The following is a 22,224-nucleotide window of genomic DNA, read 5'->3' on the forward strand; positions in this document are numbered from 1 at the left end:
CACATGTAAGGGGGTGGGGAGAAGGCTAATAAGTTGTTATCATGTGGGACCTTTTTTCGTCCCTGCCTCATTTCTTGAATATCCCACATTCTGTTGGAGCACTGAACTGCAAATTCTAGAAGATCTTGCACCATTGCTGGACTTGCATGTGCAAAATTTACCATGGGGGTGTTAGGAATTTCAATCTTTGCTTCCAAAACAGACTGGCAGCCCAGGGGCCCAAAGTAGGGACTGAGCAGGATCCAAACATTTTTTTTTCTGGGTTCAACACTGCACTGACAGCATTACCCCCTTATTCTCTATCTCAATAGGGTTTTGCATTCCCTTTAGTGTGACATCCACGGGTATGTAAAGCTCCACTCTCTTACTAGCTTTAAAGCATTAGACAAAGGATGCAAAGAGTCCACAAACCTACAGTACGTAATCCTGGAGAATTTTTGTGGGCCAGTGCTGATAGTGGGAATGCTTGAGAAAGAGTGAAGAAGACCAGCAGGGACAAAGTGCAGGATTATGCCCGAGGCAATGATAACAGTAATATTGATCTATTTTATGATGCAAACCGCTGGAGCCTTGCTGCTCGGTACGACATGTTGGGATGAGCACCTATTGCAAGCAGGGAGCAACAGCAGCTGTACGGGTGAGTATGAAACCTCTCCTAACCAACAGTCCCAACTGACCATACTGGAAGAAGTAATGTTGAAGTGTACTGCTGTCTGTGTGGTCTTTTCACTTCAAAACAAAGATTTCTAAAATACATATCATGATAGAAAATGAACTAGCTTGGATTTAAAGACAGATATTAAAAATCAATATTTATTTAATATTAAAAAGTGTGATTGTTCACTGTATAACACTTTGTGTCCTAAAAATGAGTGAAATTAGTGTCTTGGGTTGTAATTTCAGTTACACAAGTTCTTCTGTACTCCACATGGATATAAAGCATTCATGCAACAGCTGCTATTCAGTACTGGAATGATGCTTAGTTTAAAAAAAATGTAATCAAGTAGAACCAAACATGTTGCTTGCATTAAACATGCTACAGTAGGCGGTACAGCAAAGTGAACTTGGCAGACTTGGCACTGTACTAAGCCAGACTGTGTTTGTGTGGGTGTATCTCAGGTTGAGTTTTTGTGGAGTACCACAGAGACATTACTTCAAAAATACAAATGGTGATGACCAAAAAAACCACATCTCAGCAGGACATAAAATATTAAGTGCAGTACCGTGATTTTCATCCAAAAAATAATAACACTCCTGTCTACCAAACAGAAGTCAGCTACAGAACATCATGCGCTGATCTGGCAGCACAGATTTTTAGGAATACAGGTGCAAAGCAGAGTCATAACAGGACCTTTTCACCTGAGCTACATAAATCTGTTGCCCAAACACTGTGCATGAAACTATAAACTATGTTCTACTACACTACATATTCCTTAAATATCATCACTGTTTTCAGCGTGTATTTGGGGATGCTAATAGAGGTGTGTGATATGGCTGCAATCGTTTAAATGGTAACTTTAATTTATTTTGTGTGGTAAAACAAAATGTATGGCATGACCTTCAAGCAATAATATAATAGTATTATTATTATAGCATTTTTTTTAGTTAATATAATTAATTAATTAATAATTAAATACCTAGTCATTATTGATTCAACAGGACTGCAAATCCAGTGCTACCATACAATACTAGCACCTCAGCTAAAATCAAATATGTGACAAGATCTTTCAACAATTTCATGTTATAGTGTATATTGTTATTTAGCCCAATCATTTTAGTTACTGTATAGTGATGTTTATTGCAGAGTTAACAATTCTTTTTTTCATATTCTTGCATTTCTTTGTTTTTATAGGTAACTAGTATGTAACTATGTGAACTGAATTATCATCTGAAATGCCATTAAATACATGTTACATCAATGCAAAATAGTAAATCAATGAAGAATTGATGAATTGTAGTATATTTTGTGTTAGAGTTCACAAATAAGTCCAAGTGACAAAGCTGAGTCAAGAATCATACTGACCTTCCAGTGAACTTGTCAATCAGTGATTCAGCAGGATGCATCCTAGCAACTCATTAGCAATGGCAGACATTTCATTATGTTGTTTGTCTGGTTTTGCTCATTGTTTTCTTCATTCCACAGAGTTAAGAGCGGCGTCTATGGTTGCATATGACAGTGTCATTACCTTGCCAATGTTATTGCTCACTCCAAGAGTAAAAAAAGAAAGTTTAGTTCTAGGACAACTACATTTATCTGACAACAAATGCACAGCAATCATCCAATATACAAAATCAGAATATGTAGAAATATCATTGTTGATCATAACTTCCCAGCAGAATCCCAGAGTGATGTTGTGACCTGAATCAAAAACCTTTTAGAGGACACTAACTGCCTTCCCCTTCATTCATTGCAGAGTATTGTCAGAGTCAAAGGAAAAAGCAAAAGCTATTTGTTGCTAAGGGATGAGGTTTTACACAGAGGCAGCTGTGGTTGCCTTGAACTTCCCATTGCAGGGATGAATAGGTTTTTTAAATCAAATAATGTGCCAAATTGAACGACAACAGCAGCGACACAAAGAGGGAGGCAGGAGCTATTGAAACGTCAAATGCTGCCATAGTTACCTATATATACTGTGGATTTATTTGGTTAAGATAAGAAAGTAAATATGCTCATTCACTGTGAAAATTATAAAAAATTTAAAATGTGGCGTGATTTGTGACTTTTTTGTGAATTTCCTATTAATTAAAAATGCTAAATGTTTGCAATTATATAATTTTTATATTTTATATAATGGCATTTTAGGCTGTTATTGTAAACCTCACAGAATCATTAGTCACTAAATCTAAATATTGTTGAGTCATTATACAACTGTGTTTACTTAAGATATTATTTTTACAGAAGTAAGGCGTTCAAATGATCTTCACTGTAAATTTTAAACTTTAATAACGTGTGTAATGATTTGCTAAGCTTCACAGCCTTTCCTGATATTTGGCCATGGTAAAGCTATTCATCGGATGGGCCTTAATGGCAAGAATCACAGAAGGCTTGTGCCTGGCGTCGGAAGCTCTATCCTGCTTGACTTTCATTTCAAAGAACAGAGAGTTTACTGGGTTGACAGGCACACTGGGGTCATCTACAAAGCATCTGTGAAAGGAGCACACAAACAGGTGATTATGTAACTGCGCCCCAGTGTAAGTGGACTTTTTCTCTGTTTGATTGTTTTCCTATGTGTGTAACTTATTAGTGAAAGCCTTTTTATTTCCATGCTAGACTAAAAGGGTGTGCACCATTTTATTACAAATTGCTGAATTATAAAATGACAGGTTATTTTGCAAGTTTTAAAACATTTTACGTACTACTACTTAGTATATCCTTTGGATGACAACACAAGAAAATTTGATATTTAAATTATTTTTGTGTTTTGTCTTAATTTACAAGTAGATTCCATAACAATGTTAAGATACAAAACTACCAAATATTTGCATAAAACTACTTATAATGTGCTCACAGTCTGACCAACGTTTCACACACTTTAGAAAAGTCACTCTAAAAATCCCAACAAACACATTCTTTAAACCAGTAAAATAAACAACAGCAGACCTATTTTCCTTAATTTTTCTAAGTATAATGGAAGTAACGTGATCTGCTTTATATGTGCTTTTCTGAATCATTTTTGATCTTCTAACAAAGAAACTTCCAAGGTCCCCAATAGTGTGAAATGTCAAAGTATGGAATACAGCGCTAATAAGACTTAATACCCCCAAAGCTAACCAGCAGCTTAGGATCACTTTTAATGATTTAGGAATTTTTAATAACCTAATTAGTACAGCAGTTAATTTGGAGGCTTTTAAAAGATCTTTCAGAAACTGTAATTACCATAATTAAATTGTGTAATGTTAATGTTATCCTGCATTGTTCTGGAAACTTTCAGAGCCGCAGATTTAAAATGATTAATTATGAATGCTTCTTTTGCAGAAACTGTATTCATATGACAAACACATCTCTGGCCTCGCAGTGGACTGGATTTGGAACAGCGTATACTGGACAAGTGGAGAAAAGGGGGAAGTAAAGAGAATCGATATAAATGGGAAGAAACAGAGGACTCTTTTAAGACACTTGACCCAGCCCAGTTCTATAAGCGTTGACCCCTCTAATAGGTAATCTATGCAGATGTCATAATGACAGCAGTTTTTTGTTTTGTTTGCTGTTTTTCATTTGATCCTTCCGATACTATATGGAAGGATCAAATGATATAAAAATTGACTGACTGACTCTCATATACCTCTGATCAAGGACAGCAGTAGGAATTTACTTCCCTTCAGTTTGGCCTGATGGATAAGCAACACTGAATAATTTCATTTAAAAACATTTTTCATGATTAAAAAGTGCCAAGAGCATATTTAAATTGCTTTTTACATAACTTATTATCGTACACTTCTCTCAGGCTTTAATTCAATTGGGCTACAGTTTATTAAGCATTACCAAAAATGAGTTTGAGGCAAAAGAATTATGAGTCTCCTGATTTGGCAGGCTTAACATATGAGGAAATGTCTAAGCAGTGCCCTTACTGGAAGCAACTAAGTTTCCATATTTCATAACAGATGCAAAGCTAACTTCAGAAAAAAAATCTTTTGGAAAGGCTCATTGCAAAACCTTTTTTTTTTTCCCCAAAACATGCATATTGCAGGTTTCTGTTTTGGTTATCTGGGGGGATGTCTCCAAGTATCCAAAGGTCTGATGTCACAGGACAGATGAAAATTACACTAATTAAGATAACTGAACAACTGAGAGCACTGTCGATTGACCGAGTAGACAAAAGACTGTTCTGGGTTCAGTTTGGGCCACAAGGAGAAAGTGCCATTGCCTCTTGTGATTACAATGGGAACGCCCTACACACCATGAATCTTCCACTTCAGTGAGTATTTAGTAAAAATACAATTTGTTACTCATCCTTTAACTTTGTTAATAAAGAAAATGTAGATCACAGTGTTGATCTAAATGATCAAATAAGCCAGTCGAAAGCCACTCATTATGTCTTCTTTTTTATCAGGTCTCATTCAGTTGGAATATCTGTTTTTCTGGAGCACATATACTACACCGATTCTGAGTCTCGGGTTATAAAACAAGTAAACAAGTACACTGGTGGAGAGCCACGTGTTGTTAACATAAAACAAATGGGTAAACCTCCAGTTGATATCAAGATCGTGCATCCACTTAATCAGCCAACAGCAGACCCGCTATCACCATTTCCAGGTTACAGCTCAACATTATCATACATTTAAAGTTCTTCTTAGTTAAATGAATTGTGTTTATATTCTAGATAATGTATCAAGCAATCACTTCCAACAGGTTGTGATGACCAAGGTGGCAACTGTGTTAACGTCTGTTCCAGTTTGGCAGACCAAGGCGTTTGTCAGTGCAGTGAAGGTTTTGTTCTCAGTATGGAAGGCACTTACTGTAAAGGTTGGTATTAAAATAAGAAGGCAGTTACAAATACACCAGCAAAAACACATTTTTACTTCAGTCAGAATAACACTGGAAGCTACTTTAATCAGCTAAGAATAGGAAAAGAAGGATACTAGACACTGAACAGTAGAAGACTTCCTGATCTGATGACATTAGTAGGGTCAGAATTTGGGGTAAATAACATGAAAGCCAACATAGAGTCACCCTGTCTACTATCAGTGTTCAAGGCTGTGGATGGTGTAACAGCATTGGGGATATGTTCTTGGTGTTCTTTGGTCCTTAGTACCAACTTCATTGTTCAAACAACATTGACCATCTCTATTCCTGTATGACCACAATGTACCCAACTTCTGATGGCTGCTTCTAGCAAGATAATGTAACATGTCACAAAGCTCAAATCATCTGAAATCAGTTTCATAAACATTACCATTCAGTTCAGCTGAAAGCCCACTACAGTCACCAGTCTCAATTTAGAAGAGCACCTTTAGGATGTGGTGGATTGGGAGACTGGCATCGTGGATGTGCAGCCAACAGATCTGCAACAACTGAATGATGGTATCATGATAGCATGGCCCAAATTCTCTGAGAAATGTTTTAAGCATGTTGTTGAATCTGTGCCACGAATACTTAAGGCACGTCTGAAGCCCAAAGGGGTCAAACCTAGTACTAGCAGGGTCACTGTTACAGGGGACAGCAACAATTAAAAGGACTTATATATAAAGCACAGAAAACATAAATATTAGCATCTACTTGCAAAAAATATTACCATCTTTGTCTGTGTGTACCATAGATGTAAATGAATGTGCCCACTGGAATCATGGCTGCTCGCTTGGTTGTGAGAACATTCCTGGATCTTATTTCTGTACCTGTCCTAAAGGATATGCCCTCTTACCAGACAGGAAAACATGCCAAGGTAAAGTATAACCATGTTTATAATATCAATATAGCTTTGTCATGTGTTTTACAGTGAAAATAGAAAAAAAACCAAGTAAAATATATATTCAAGATCTGAACATGACTAAAGCTTGGGTTGCAGATCTTCTTTGTGCTGCTGTCAAAGGTGGCATTTATCTACCAGATACTACTTTGACCCTAGAAGGCTTGAGGGTCACAGGCCTCAAGACAGACTAGATATCTGTGAGCTGACAATTGTGTGTTAGGTCACTTGGGTCAAAACAAAACACTGAAACTTTGTCCAACTTCTAAACATTTAAGAGCACTGAGACGATCAGGTAGAACAAAGGATATCACGATAACGCGATTATTTTTGGCTTTCAGCTAAAAGTTCATTTGTCAAGGTCATGTATAAGAAATAATTATTTAGTTAAATAAACTTGGATTTTATTTTATTACATTTTATTTTTACTTGTATGTAATTTTGACTTAAATTTGATGATTTTTGACATTTTTTCAAACATTTATAGTTTCTGTTTTTTTAATTTCAAGATATAGTAAAACTTTAAAAAAAAAAGTATATTTTTATAGTCAGATCATAATCTCTTTTCTACTCTCACAGCAATATGCTCAAGACAACAGGAAAAGTTCACAGACAATGAGATTAGATGATGAGGTGACATTTGCAGTAGGGAACATATCTGGTCAGCAGCTTTGTCTTTCTAAGCTGCTTAGCTGACAACCTTTGCCAAGGTCCAGTATGAAACAAACATAGAGCCAAGCAGCAGGTTAGACAATGGAGATTACAACAGAGTTTACTTGGTTGCACAGACGACAGAAGAACTGTAGTTATTTACCTACTTGAAGTGCCATTTTTAATTGTTTTATATAAAGACAAAAAAATGAAAAAGCAGTAGTTTTACCACATGCACTGTTGACATGGAGCGTTTCTGGCCTAACTGAAAGGTTTAATGGAAGACTATAAAAAGATCTGAAATAAATTTAGCCATGAAAAGAAGAATAAACTATCCTATTGTTTACTGTACAAAACCTATATATGAAATAAATGCAGAAAAAACAGCAATAAAATATCACATTATACAATAAATGATAATGTTCTCAGTAAGATAAAACTTAAATGACTTGTGTTATGATTCACTTATGATGATGGCCACTTGTGTCCTCTCATACATCTTTACACGATTCATACTTTATTCTTATAATTCTGCAGCATAAATAAAACGATAGACACTTGAGTAAATGAGTAAATCATGAGTCTTATAATATAATACATAGAAAACTTAAACGTCACATTTATCTACTGCTTTTTAGTACTGGTACATACTCACCTCAGGATCTCTGGTACAGGAGACCCCATGTGCCTTTTAACTAGCATTACATCACCCTCAGTGTTTGGGTTTGACTTTCTTATCACACTTTCCACTATTTTGATAGGATTAGAGCTGACTTCATCAAAGGATTTTACCAGAACAGGGGCTAAGAAGCTTGCTGTCCATCCGGCTGATCCACAGTCTGCTGGCCCCAAAATAGACTCAAGTCTATTTTATTTACATGGAGCATCACGTTGCCTTTATTGGCACTATGAATGACTGTAAAAAATGTAATTAACTCACATCAGTTTGGGTTGAAGTTCATGTAATCTTTATGTTAATCTACACGAATCAAATCCATTTGATTTTTTTTCTTTTATTTTTTAATTGTTATTTTATTGTTAAAAATCAAAGATTTCTTGTTTTTATTTTTGATAGAACTGTCTTTTTTCTATTACAGAAATCATACCATGTGAAAGGAATATGACAAAGTGCGGCAATGGGTGCTTGTCAACAGGAAATGGTGCTGTCTGTGTTTGCCCCGAGGGATCTATACTACAGGAGGATGGACAAACATGTACTGGTATGGCCAGTATTACACCACTTTGCCCCATGTTCCAATACTAAAATCTACCTTTTATTAAAAAATTATATAAATACACTTAGTAAAAAAAATGTAGCGTTCATATTATTCTCATTTACAACACTAACCTTATAGTATATGGCTAACATACAGAGTATACACATACTGGATTCAGTTTCCCATTACGTTTACATTTTAACTTTAGCATCGTAGTAAAAGAAAAGGAACAATAGCATGAATCTATCAACTGACTGAATGACAGTTTAATGGAACATATTGGTTGCTCATTTCCAAAAAACTAAGCAGCAGATACAGTGCCTACTTTGTGATTTGGAGCCAAGACTGTATAAATATTTCATGAATAAGAGTTGAGTTGATGTGGTCAAACAGAGGATAGATGGATCAAAGAGATGAATGTGCAACAGTGTAGTAACTGTTGTAATACTTTCAGTTTATTGTGGGCCAATATCTTGCATCAGTTTAGAATATAATAATTAAAATGATTAACTTTTTTATGCATATGATTTATTTTGCAATGGATAAACTGGATTACAGTGAAATCTGATGCCAGAACCAGTGTTGACACAACATAATTTTGTGTTAGGAGTAAATACTGCAACTAAGCAAAGGTCTGTTGAATTTTAACAAATTCATAAGCTTAGCTGTGCCCACATTGTTTTTCATGGTTCCAGGCTGTTCATCTGCAGATAGAGGAGGATGCAGTCAGCTCTGCAACCCTGTCACCCCTGTAAGCTGGGAGTGTGGCTGTCTGCCTGGCTACCAGCTCCACCAAGATGGCAAGCACTGCATTGCAACTGGTGAGTCAAACAATGGCATAGCAGGTAGCTGAGCTACATGTGCCCACAAAGACACACACACCGTCTACCTTTTTGCATCTGTTTCCAATGCAAAAGTCAAAAAACACAAGGTGAAAGCTGCAGTGCATTTGACCACGAAACACTGTATTTTCTTATATTTTTCTTCAGGACCTCCATCTTATCTACTAGTTGCTAATCTAGTAGATGTCCGGAGAATTAACCCTGATGGCACTGTGGATCAAATCTTGGCAGAGGAGCCCAGAGGAATAATCGTAGCTTTAGACTATGACCCTGTCCAGAACAATGTAAGATGGAAAGTGTTCCAAGAGTATGAGTATAAGGTCGAATGACTCATTGTAAGAGAATTGAGTTAAATCAGGAAATGATTTTGCTATGGATCTGCAGTGTCCCCCAGTGGACAAGCACTGTAATGCATGCCCCTTACTATTACCTCATTATGCTTGTTTGGACAATGATCCACATGTTTTCCTTCCAGTTTATATTATATAATTATTCATATTTATATTATAAATGCAAGTATTCATAAATGATATATTTTACATTTAAAGGTGTACTTTGCAAGTACAAGCCAGAAAACAATTGAGCGAGTTGACATAAAAGGTGGCCCAAGAAACATTCTCATCTCTGATGGTTTGGATTCACCAGAGGGGCTTGCAGTTGACTGGGTTCATCGCAAGATGTACTGGACGGATAAAAGGTGTGCAGTGTGTGTAAGAATTACACAATGAAAACAGTTTCTTCATAAAGTGCTGGTCATTTGCTGTTAGTAGATGTTTGCTTTCTAGTTCTATTCAACTGTCTATCTAAAGTTTATCATTTAGGTCACACCCAGCTTTCTTAATCTCTTTTAATCTGAATGAACTTCATCAGGAAATAACTGACACTGGGGAAATTAAACTTCTACATAAACATATTTTGCCCCTCAGTCAGTCAACTGTTGATTGCAGTACCTTGGATGGACTTCACAGGGAAACTATTGTGAGAAAAGGTCTGGAAAAGCCAAGAGGAATCGCAGTTCATCCTCTTGCAAAGTGAGTATAGCCATATGCATCACTCTTTCACCAATACAATTGACTAAAGACTAATCAATAAACAACAAATACCACATTAATAATTACCAAGCAGTTTGATTAACTTTGACTAACACTCACCAGAGTCAGTTCATTAGGTGCACTTTGCTATTGCCAGTTTGAAGCCGGTTTTTTACCCCCATTTGTCTTTAGAACTGCCTTGACTCCTCATGGCACAGTTTTACGATGCTGGAAGCACTAACCACAGATTTTGGTTCATATTGTTATGTTAGCATCATACACTTGCTACAGATTTGAATCTCCAATTTCACCACATCCCTAAGATGCTGTACTGGATGGACCATAGAAGTCATTGAGTACAATGAACTCAGTGTGTCAGGGTTCCTGGGTCGTTGACCCAGTGTTTTCAGTTTAGTCATGTTCTCTGTTTAGTTTCCATATGTACACATGTCCTGTTTTATGATGTCAGCCCTTTGTCAGTCTCTGCGCATTATGTTCTAGTTCCGCTTCCTGTGTCATTAGTCGGATTATGTTCAGCTGTGTACTCACCGGTCTCCAATCGTCATCATCATCAGTCAGGATATTTAAGTCCTCAGTTTCCTTCTGTTCACCGTCTTGTCATTGATGTTGTCTACTTCGCACGTGTGTCCAGTCCAGCCAGTTCAGTCATTTCAGTCTGCCAGTCATCTTATGCTCTGCTCATCCGTTCGTTATAATAAACTCCATCAACCCTCACCGTGAGTCCTGCGTTTGGTTCCCTTCCTCTCTTCCTCCCATCCACACATGAAGCCCCTGACACATGAAAACTAGCATTAGAAGATGAGTATGCTGTGGTCATATAAGGAGCCACCTGGCTAACAGCTAAAGATGTTGAAAACAATGCTGAGTTGGTTCTAAGGGTCCCAAAGTGCACCAAGAAAATACTACCCCACACCATTACACGACAAGCAGCTTGAATTGTTGCTACAAGGCAGGATGGATTCATGCTTTCATGCTGCTTACACTAAATTCTGACCATTCATCTGGCTGTAGCTGCATAAACCAAGACACCAGGTAATGTTTTCCAGTCTTCAGTTGCCCATTTTGTGGAGTAAATTGCATCTTTAATTTCATTTTTCACCCCTAGAGATGTTTGTGTGGGGAAATTCCAGAAAATGAAGAGTTTCTGAAACAATAAATATTAAATATTTACATTAAAAATTGGTTAAAGAGATATACCTAACAAAATGGATAGTGGGTATATAATCTCACAGTGATCTGGCCAATAAAGGTCATGTTTTAATGACATTTTAAACAAAATATTTTGTAACAATGAATATCACAAAAAGATATAGATGATTTGTATATACAGTGCTTAACAAATGTATTAGACCACCACCAAACAAAAATTATTAAATTATATCTTCAAATTTACTGTTTTACAAAAAAAGCACACAATGCAGTAAAGCACATCATTATTTTTTGAATAAGATGCCAAATTACAGTTATTTATTTGCATGCCTGAAAATTAGTTTTAGAGGTTGACTGTTATGCTTGAACAACTGAAGACTTCTCAGAGTAGTCCAGTTTGGGTTTAAAGACATGAATTCGGTTCAGTTTTTTCAGATTTCTAAAATATTTGTATTTTTGTTTTCTTTTTATCACAGATGGTCTAATAGAATTTGTTAAGCACTGTAAACAGGTGGTTTAATAACTTTGTGTACCACTTGCTCTCTATTTCTTTCTTTTAACTTTTTGAGGAAGTTATTCTGGACTGACATAGGGACCCATCCTGTGGTGGAATGTTCCTCCCTGGAAGGGAGAGACCGTGCTGTCATTGCTAGGACCAACCTTGTGTCGCCCACTGGCCTGACAATTGACTTCACAGAGGACCGAGTATTCTGGTGTGATCAGAGGAAAGGCACAATAGAGACTGCCGCCCTGGATGGTTCAGACCGACGAGTCCTGTCAAAGAACCAAGTAGGTGAGGTTTATGTGAAATGTATATATCTAAAAAAGCAGATATAAATGCATGGGGAATAAGAATTTCATTGTTGTAAAATGAATATTTAAGTTAATATATGATAAGTTACTCTAGGATATATGACAGATAATTAATACTAAGTATAACTGATATAGTACAGCTGTCCTACTAATCTTGACTCAAATGGCAAAAGTATACCTCTTCTTAAGTTAACTTTCTCATTCATAGCATCATCCACAATTCAAATGTGAGAAAATCCAGTTTAACCAGTATCACTGCCTTTACAGCTGAACACAAGCGCCTCTCACCTGGAATCACTGAGTCAACTCAGATTTTCTTGCCATCTGCCCTAATTTGTTCCAGGCCAACCTTTTGATCTTGCACTATTTGAAGACAGGCTCTGGATCTCTGATCAGGAACGCCACCAGCTGACCAGTGTGCATAAGCGGACTGGGAAAACATTGCAATGGATCCAAGGGAGCATGGTGCAACCAGCATCTATTGTTGTAGTTCATCCCCTTGCTAAGCCAGGTACAGAGGAACAACCATGATTACAATGATCTAAAAAACAAGTGCCATGCATATTTAGATACATGCAGATTGGACACATGTGCCAATAACAAAAACAAGTGGCACACAGCATCCATCAGTTCTAAAGAATTCCTGGGCTTATACTTCTGTCCTGTTTTTTAGGGGCAGATATGTGCCTTCACCTGAAGGGAGGTTGTTCCCAGGTGTGTGAAAGCAAGGTGGGTTTTGCCCACTGCTCTTGTTTCTCACACTATATCCTATCAGCTGATGGAAAAACTTGCTTGTCTGTTGACGCTTCAAATGGAACAGCAGGTGATGTATCCTGTGTTCTTTTCTACACAGTGTAATGTGATGATAAATTTGAATGTTTTCTTTATGTATTAATTTTATAGAATATGGAAACAGTGGATCAGTTGATTTAACACCTCTGAAAAACAAAACATTTAATACTGCGAGCTTGCCACTGACAACTGATGTAAGCAACCAGCCAACTTTCTTCACCGACAAAATGATTTCAGGTAACAGTGCACCTTGAAAGGCGTTCTATCCACTCAATATCTTGCCCAGCCTAAATGTTACGTTTGCATATGCCCCCTCTCTGTCAGACCAGAATGAGTGCTACTCACTCCGCTGCGATGTGAATGCACAATGCCTGCTGAATTCTGGTCACCCAAACTGTTTATGTCAAGAAGGTTTCACAGGTGATGGACAGTTATGTGTGGGTGAGTATACCTTCAATTATACTGGGAATATGCATTAGAGAGATGAGGTAACAGACCCTGAAATAAGCTTACGGGATTACATTTGATACAAGTGAGCTCTTTTTTAATCTCACCTACAGTAGCAGGGATCTAGCAGAACTGAGTTTTGGATTTTGAAATAAAATTCAGAGGTAGGGTTGCCCTGAAAGTAAAGGTAATGGTATTATTCAAGATAAGCCCTAATGGAAAAAGTCAAAATGTTCAAAAAGTCCTAAAACCATCCAGTAATTCCTCCTATCGTTTCCTTGCAGACCAGTTGAAGTGTTTTGAGATTATCAGCTGAGTTTGTTTGCAAAGTAGGAAGCATCGAAAAGACATAGTGTGGCAACTTGATTAAATTAATAAAAACTTAACTTTTTTCACTGTACCAGGCCAGGTTATGGAGGATTTAAAAAAACAAACAGTAATTACATTTTATTTAGCTAGTAAATAATGTCACAACATTTTTTCGAAACTTATAATTCTTCTTATTTGGTAAAATTGTAGGTTACAACTTACTGCTCCTATTTTTGTCCTAGATATTGATGAGTGTAACCTGGGAATCTACAACTGTGACAAAAATGAAGAATGTCAAAACACTGCAGGGAAATACTACTGCAAGTGCCTGGCTGGATACTACAGCGATGGGCAGACATGTCAAGGTGATCGTTTCCTTTTGTTAACATATCCTGGGCTGTATTGGCACATTCTCATCGTCTATCATTATCTTATCTGTGAAATCAGATAGTTAATTTAGATTGAATACAGTGTTTATATGAGCCATCTCTTTTAAGCAGTAGAAAATGAATCTAATTTAATGAACTTATAACCTCAATTCTCTCTAGAGTTGGAGTCCACATCACCATGGGTGACACCTGGTACCTCTGCTGATGTTACCACCAAACGCCACAACGGAAATGCAGAGAGTTGTCCTGCAACCTATGAGACCTACTGTCTGTACCATGGTGTTTGCTTCTACTTTCCTGAATTGGACTCTTATGCCTGCAAGTAAATAAACCCGCTTGTCCTTCTACTTGACCCATGACCCCATCCCACCCCTCATAACTGTTTGTTTTTCAAAGAAAGGCTCACGATATTCATATTAGGGCTGTGCAATACCACATCATGTACAATATTGCAATTATAAATTATTACATGATATAAGTGTCAAATCATAATACAATTGTATTGGAGCAAAACTCTTTAAAATCCCCTAGTGTGCACAACAGGGAAACAAGCCATGTCTTGTTTCCCACGGAGAGCAAGACTTAAACAACATCCAACAATACCTAGCAATTTGAAAAATATGAAATAAAACTGTTACAGTTTAAGGTGAAAACCAAAAAAGGTATCTTAAAAGAGGCAAAAACATACCATCAAGCATAACCTTACTACAAAGGAGTTGATATTAGCAACCTAAATGTAAACAAATGACTCAACCAATCTTTGCTGGTGCACTAACTAAGTGCACTCCATATGACAGGAAGAGCTGATGATGGATGGAAATAATGCAGTTACATGGTGGACATGCACGGCTTTAAGCAACTGGTTAAAAAGATCGACCCAAGACACAAAATACAACAAATATTCTTTGGTTTTATGCGACATTGTGCAGGGTGCTGAATAGTTACAAGGTTAAATTACTTTAATTATTGTTAAACTAAAGTGTTAAGCAGTGATTTTATAGTTTAACTTAAAATTTCCAAGCACCTCCATACTTGGCTACTTCTGTACTGTCGCTGCTATTTTACTATTATACTGCTGTTGGCGCCTTGCTTCAATAGGGTCTCTCTTTTTTTTAAACAGAAATATGATTATGGCAAATTTAATTAAATATTGTAATATAAATATAATAATTATATAATCAAATATTTTCTCAAATATTTAGATATATTCATGCAGTCCCACTGTTAATTAAGACAAGAACACTTAGGTGAAAAGTATTTTATGACAGCTGACAAGCAGCAGGTGTCACTGTTGTTCCATGATTAAAGCCCACGCCTCACGAAAGTGTTTACAGCAGAGACAGTCTACCTCTGTCCATGAAGTATGGACTTCAAATCAGATCAACAAAAATGTAAATTATGAGTTCTAATGCACAGACTTAAAAATAATTCATAATTTCAGTGGAAAGCTGCAGATAATGTATACACATTTAATACAAATTATAATGAAAACGTATATTTAGCAACAAAAAAAAAACAACTGCCTATGAGTGCCCAAACAGGTTGAAGAGTTGAAGAACCCCCAAGTGGTATCTGGTCTCTGAGATAGTGGGCAGAAATGTCAACCTGGCACTAGGTATGGATAAGATTGGCCCCAGGATGCTGACAGTTCTGCACACTTTTGGACCAGCTTGTCTGACCTTTTCAGTGATCTGTCGAGTTCTCGGGGGGTACCCTGAGGGGGTAGCTGTTTTTTTTCCCCTCCAGTGTTTTCCAATGATTCTCAGGATTATGAGGATCATTTGAAAAACAAAATAACTGAATTATTACTGAAGCCAGTCAATTCCATTTTTTCACTAACCTTATGTCATATAACTCCAAAACCTGTGACTGTAATCTTCCCTGTGTATCTGTTCTATGAAATCCAATCCAGTCTTTCAAAAACTACATTTAATTTGCCAAGGGAGCCCAAACATTTAAACACAAAACTAAGCAGTTGCTTAAGCAGTAACAGTTTTTGAATTATAAAGTAACTGGATGTGTTTTAAACAAGTTTGTCTTAAAATATAAATTGTTTGCAGTTAACCAAAAATGATTCCTGGATATGATTTTTTTTGTCATGCAGTTGTGTATCAGGCTACATGGGGGAACGATGTCAGTTCAGTGACCTGGAATGGTTGGAGCTTCAGCGGGCTGAAAAGGAGAAGAGGAGGAACATGGTCATTACAGCCTGCATGGTGGTCCTCGTTTCCTTGCTCTCTATCACAGCCTGTGTCACCTACTGCTATGGGTAAGAGAAAAAAGGGAAACGGGGAAATAGGAGGCAGCAAAAAGTAAAAGGGGAGAAAAAGGAAGGAGGAAAAGAATAGACAATGGGTAAAAAAAAGAATAAGGACAATGGAAAAAAATAAAAAAGGAAGAAAGTAGGGAAATCAAAATGATCAAGATATGCTATTCGCTGTGAAAGGATCAAAAGTGACTTCCTAAAAAGAAAAACAAAATACATCCATGAATATTTAACTATTTCCTCACTAAACATACTAAATATACTATTCAATTTGTATGGGTTTTATTAGACTGGTAAAAATGAGAATCATGTCTTCATCTTAAGGGACTATCATGCTTTTTCTAACTGATGGTCAAAAAATAAACCAGGGAGGACCTGCTGCTGTAATGAATGAGCTGACAGCATTTAGAGATGTCTATCAAACCCAAGATGCATGAGGCGTGTAATGCCGGTTTCTCAGTACGACAGCAGGGGGTCAGGGAGCACATCACACGTGGAACAAATGACAGCATGCAACAGTGGTTAGCTGAGTGAAGAGCACGCATAAGCTACACACTGTGGCCCCTCCTCCTTTTTATTTCCACCTGAGATGTTTCTAAGTAGCTGATTTGTTTTATGGTTGTTTCGCTGGCTTATGGACAAGGCTGTTTGGCATTCTACACTCTTTTGACTTACAAAGCACACTACCTACTACATCCTAACGTTTACACTCTTGGTTCCCCTGTGGAAGTGGCACGCTTTCAATTACATGGTTCGTTTAGCTTGTTCTACAGCAATTACACATAAAAATAGGTCATTTCTCAGCTACAAAATGGAGCCGGTGAGGTATGACCCCAGAGGAAACGCTACATGGCCGCCAATAGCTCTGCCTTAAATTGCCTTCTGCACTTGACTGCAGGTGCACTTGTGCGGTTTTTGAGTTTGGTAGTTTGGTTTCCCCTGTAATAAACACACAGAGAGTACAGAATCACACTGTACACAAAGATAGAGTCTAAAGAAACAACTGAAACTTATGAGCACATAGAGTAAATGCACACACGGCCTCCGGCTTGGTCTATCACAACATTCAGATGTATTATCTTTGGTCAACATTCAGGGGGTGAGATATGCAGAAAGCTAAGAAACAAACATTAAATAAATCAAATGTGGTGAACTTATTATTTTATAATGCAGTGATAAATGATGCTGTGAAGGGCAGTACACAGCACAGACACTCATTTCTCATCATGATGAATTTGAGTACACAACTTCTGTTATAACCTATATAAATCTTCTTTAGGTACCTGACCTTTTATATTTCTGTGAGATAAACTCTCCATGTGTATATTATTCTATACATAACTTGTGCAGATTTTATATTTACTTTTCAGAACGAGAAAACGCTTCCACAAACAGCCATCAGTGGATAATGTGAGTGAGACCAGCATGACGGATGAGAGCATGTCAGAGACAACCACTACCACTGTTCCTCGGGTAAGGCCATTATTACAAAGCTCGGTCATTAATACATACAGTTTTTATGTCATGCAGTAATATAATACATCAATGTAACAAAAAGGACAGTTAAAATTATGTTGTTAATTCCATTATGTGGGCTTTTCAATTATTTGCCAGATGGGGAGAAAGAAAGAAAAAACAGTCAAACATGCCTTGCATTCTCCTTGATGTTGGACTGAAAAGAAGAGCTTGCGAGTGTGTCCTCATTAGGATACATACTAGGGCTGTGCGATATGATAAAATATAGCGGATGACGAAATTAAAACATCTATCGTTTCATATTATACGCTATCATTTGTGCGGATTGGTCAAACAGAAGGACCAGTCAAAACAAATCGAGGACCTTATTCCTAAACGATGGGCTACCTCTGTAGCATGGACATGGTTTGATTATGAAAAGTCTGACACCTACCAGAAAACTGCACTCTGCAAATTATGCCGCAAACCGGTCCCCACCACAGACTGGTGGGGACAGAAAATGTCGGCCGTTGCAACTTATATCTAAAAATATAAAGTTTCATGCATCGGTCAAAACACTTGACTCCAGGTACATGATGCCCAGCTGAAAACACTTAACACAAGTCGAGCACTATTTTGTGATATATACTGTTATCGGGGTGAGAAATGTCCTATATCGGGATATGAGATTTTGGTCATATCACACAGCCTAATACATACTTATGTCAGTGTATGGGACTGTAGCCTAGGGTTTAATTGTAATTATTTTACAAAGCATCTCAGATCAATGTAAAAGTAATGGAATGAGTGGTGTAACAAATTACTTTTTACGCAGAGTAAATATGTAATGGCAGTTCCCAGCAGTCATAACATTTTTGTTCGCTTTGAAAGTAACATTAAAGACTGCAGTTTAAATCCCAATGTCTTATCAGAATTATATGAAATGTTTCTCTTTGCAAGAGCAATTCATGTCCATCACTCACTCTGGGAGTAGGTAGGCTGCCCCCCCCCCAAAAAAAATGCATAAAACTTTTAACGTTTATAAAAACTCAAACGTCTTAATGTATAAATCTGCAGTTCTACATTGTGGCAGAAAATGGTGTTGAAGGGAAGGTAATTCCTGCCATGGGCTGTCCAAGGAGAGCTGTGTGTACATCCTGCTCTTCAGAAACAGGTACCTGAAACTTACATTATTCATATTATATGTAAACAACTCCAGTGATTTTCCTAACTGTAGTCTAAATTCATTCTAATACAAGTTTTTTTTTTTACCAACTGCTTAATTACGCATTTTTTCCAGGTGCCAATTCTGAAAGTGATGAGTCAGGAAAACTGTCCCAGCACAACAAAGGTTACGAGTGTTCCATGGTGTCTGCTGCTGCCACTGGAACAATGCAACCCACTGTGCACCTCTCAAGTCCATCACTGTCAAGCTGTACATCTTTTAAACCAACAACGTCACCCCAGACTTCGGGCCCAGAGTCATGGCTCAATGGAAACAGCGTACAATCAGCTGTTCAGCAATGAAACATTAAAAAAATAAAAGCTTTTAGAAATGTATACGTTTGTTTGAGAAGTCAAAAAATATCAAGCGCAAAGTTTAAAAACATAAAAATATCATCATTATAGTTTATGAGAAGAGTATGCCTCCTCAGATGAGTATGGCCGAGGCAGTTTAACAATAAAAAAATACTGACCATGTTTCTTAGCAAGGTGGTCCAGAACCAGCTTCAGTGTTTCGGCACTGAGTCTCTGAGACTCTGCTGGAGGGATGGCATGTTGTTCCAACTGTAATATTGTTATCAGTGACATGTCGGTCTAAATAGTCCCCTTGGCATCAAATTAGGTTAAGACCTAGTGTCTATACAGGCCAAGGCATATAATTTTTACACTTGACTGATTCATCAAGCCATTCAGTGATCTGGGCGTTATAATTCTGAAAAAAGAATAACCCATACCGATCTGTGACACTTTCCTCTAAGGGGAAACGTGGATCTAAACCATGCTATTATTTTTTTTTCCACAACAAAACAAGAGCCACTGGATCCTCTCACTGCAAGTGTAAAGAGTTCAGGCATCATGCACTGAGATAAATCTTAGATAAAGAGCTACTCTTTTGTTTTTCTTTAGATATTACACCAGTACACAAGCATAAAGGTCATCAAATCTGAACTGTAAGCCACACCCTATTTACAGATGGCTTTCCCACTGATCTAAATGCAGTAATTACTTTGGTCGGTTCACACAGTAGTAAGTTCTGGAGTCTTTATGACCCTTTGCTGCAGATACTATGATTACAGCATTTCTGAATTACCCCAAATATTGTTTTGTGCATTAAGTTAAATGTTGAAACTTCAAAAAATAAATACATCTAATTGTTGTTCATCACATAGTATACAGGCTATGTGATAGATCAGAATAAACTCATCAGTGTCAGCTAACCAAAAGATCACTCATATTCTCCTTGCACTTGCAAAACTTTTGAGACTATTTCTATATTATCATGTTAATTTTAGTAAGTTCAGCGAGTTTTATATATTTTAGCTCTTTACATATTTTTGTGTTTGAAATGTTTAAGTCACTATAATTTGCTTTGCTCAGGCTCGCTGCTATGTAGAAAAGTTGTTTTTTCTTTTGTTCCTCCCATGTATCAACTGGTGTAGATGCCTTTTTGTAGCCTTTTCATCAAATTATTAAATGTTTCATATAGGAGAGGGTTACGGTTACTATTGCAGTTATATATGTGAACATTGTAAATTTCATTGACTTGAGGTAGTTATAGGAGAAATGAACAGTAACTGTTAGCTATTTTTTACAGTAAAAGGACAGTGCTGTTTAAAAATCATCTTCCATTTTTTCTTATAGAGTATTAGTGTATTTGAGGTTTTCCCATCAGTGTGTTGTATTTTGACATCCAGCTGTCTCAGTTTCAGTGCAGCAGGCTTCATGATCACATAATTTCAAGATTTAAGCAAAAAAACGGACATTGAGCTCCTTTTGATATAAATAACTAATGTGTCACAGTACAAAGAACTGCCATGTAACTGCCATGACACTGCACCACTAAACAACCCTTAATTGTGATCATTTTAAATATTTTATTTTGATTATTTTTACATTAAACTGTGGTTATTTTTGTCTAAATTTTATGAATCCATGATTTATATTCTAAGAAATAAGAGGGCAATAAACTCAAATGGGCTGAATGGTCAATAAATTAAAGTTGAATGTGGTTTGGAAAGGGATGATATCTTATCTTCTTTACAGTTAGAGGCAACTCTCTTCTTTGCAGAGTTTATAATTAAAAACAGAGAAAAACACTGCTGAACGACTGACTGATATAGACTGTGGTTTGGAAAGGGAAGGTATTTTATGATTTATGTTCATTTTTTTAGATTCTAATTAGTATAAAAAAGAAAAGGAAAAAAATGCAGTCATTATGTTAACAGACCAACATTCAAGATTTTCATTAAAACTGTACCTAACTCGGATTGCATATTATTTTCAGCAGCTATGGGCTATAACTGGAATTAGAAATTTGCAAGATGAAACTTGCTTCTTTTTTTTTTTTTTAATCAATAAAGGCATATTTAAATAAATGTACACTGTGTCAATAACTTCCTTTAGCACTGACATTTATTTGTATTTGTTTTTATAGCAAAACACACATGACATAATTTCCTCTCCACTGAAAGACTATTTTGGCCATTCTGTCTTTCTGTCACACCCCATCACTGTCATCATTCTTCTTTGAAGGCCTTCTGTGGTCCATTGATGGTGCTTTTCTATCCTCCACCAAATCTAATGCTCTAGTGATGTCGGCGTGAATGCCGCCACCCTTCACCATCACTCCATCTGTCTATTTCTATTTCTACCTCTATCTCAGTCTGCAAGTCTGTCTCAAGGTTGACTGGGAATTGTTAATAGAAGGACCCACAGCCTCTTTGTTTCAAGGCAATGGCAGAAAACAAAGCACTTCAACTCAAAAACCATCAGGGGCCACATCGATATTGATTTTCGTGGCAAGACACACTTATCTATATATTGGGCTCCATTAGGGCTGACAGATAGGTTAGGCCACCACTCTAAACAGCAGCAGATCAGTGTTCAAGTAAAGATGAAATTGGGCCGAGTGTCAATTTATCTTGTATTACTTCTGAATTGGGGCAACAGGGGGCAATCGAGTCACTGACACTGTAAGTAACAGAAGATGCAAGGGACTCGTTTTTGTATCGCTTTAGGAATAAACACTGCTTCACAATACATATAAATACATTTTTAATGATATTTCTTCATAGATTTGTATTTTTTCCTATCCAAAATAAAATGATTGTGAATTAATTGGAGTATGTTCCACAGGTTTGTACATCAAGTTAATGCAGTGGTGTATAGCAAAGGCAACAGCAACACAGTTTAGCTTACTGTAACAGAGAAAAAG

The 22,224-nt window shown here is 36.9% G+C and overlaps 1 protein-coding gene across 1 annotated transcript; it reads left to right on the forward strand.

Moving 5' to 3' along the window:
• The first annotated feature begins 23 nt into the window (after nt 1-23).
• egf (epidermal growth factor) lies at nt 24-21,374 on the forward strand. The gene is made up of 23 exons (XM_005919424.2): nt 24-637; nt 2,969-3,168; nt 3,977-4,158; nt 4,689-4,916; nt 5,052-5,254; nt 5,351-5,464; nt 6,258-6,380; nt 8,153-8,275; nt 8,968-9,093; nt 9,262-9,398; nt 9,663-9,811; nt 10,041-10,145; nt 11,885-12,108; nt 12,472-12,639; nt 12,802-12,951; nt 13,032-13,157; nt 13,245-13,361; nt 13,919-14,041; nt 14,225-14,387; nt 16,170-16,334; nt 17,702-17,804; nt 18,864-18,960; nt 19,087-21,374. Exons 1-23 carry the CDS (start codon nt 511-513, stop codon nt 19,311-19,313), a joined length of 3,480 nt encoding a protein of 1,159 aa, XP_005919486.1. The 5' UTR covers nt 24-510; the 3' UTR covers nt 19,314-21,374.
• The last annotated feature ends 850 nt before the right edge of the window (nt 21,375-22,224 follow it).

This window comes from Haplochromis burtoni, unplaced genomic scaffold (genome assembly GCF_018398535.1).
Source record: "Haplochromis burtoni strain Fernald_Lab_line unplaced genomic scaffold, NCSU_Asbu1 Contig_33, whole genome shotgun sequence".
NCBI classification, from domain to species: domain Eukaryota; kingdom Metazoa; phylum Chordata; class Actinopteri; order Cichliformes; family Cichlidae; genus Haplochromis; species Haplochromis burtoni.

Bases quoted from the DNA above. Each gene is read 5' to 3' on its own strand.
- egf (XM_005919424.2), top strand. From the start codon at position 511: ATGCCCGAGGCAATGATAACAGTAATATTGATCTATTTTATGATGCAA. The intron at 9,094-9,261 runs GTGAGTCAAACA...ATTTTTCTTCAG, and splicing joins CAAGCACTGCATTGCAACTG to GACCTCCATCTTATCTACTA. The intron at 13,362-13,918 runs GTGAGTATACCT...TTTTTGTCCTAG, and splicing joins TGATGGACAGTTATGTGTGG to ATATTGATGAGTGTAACCTG.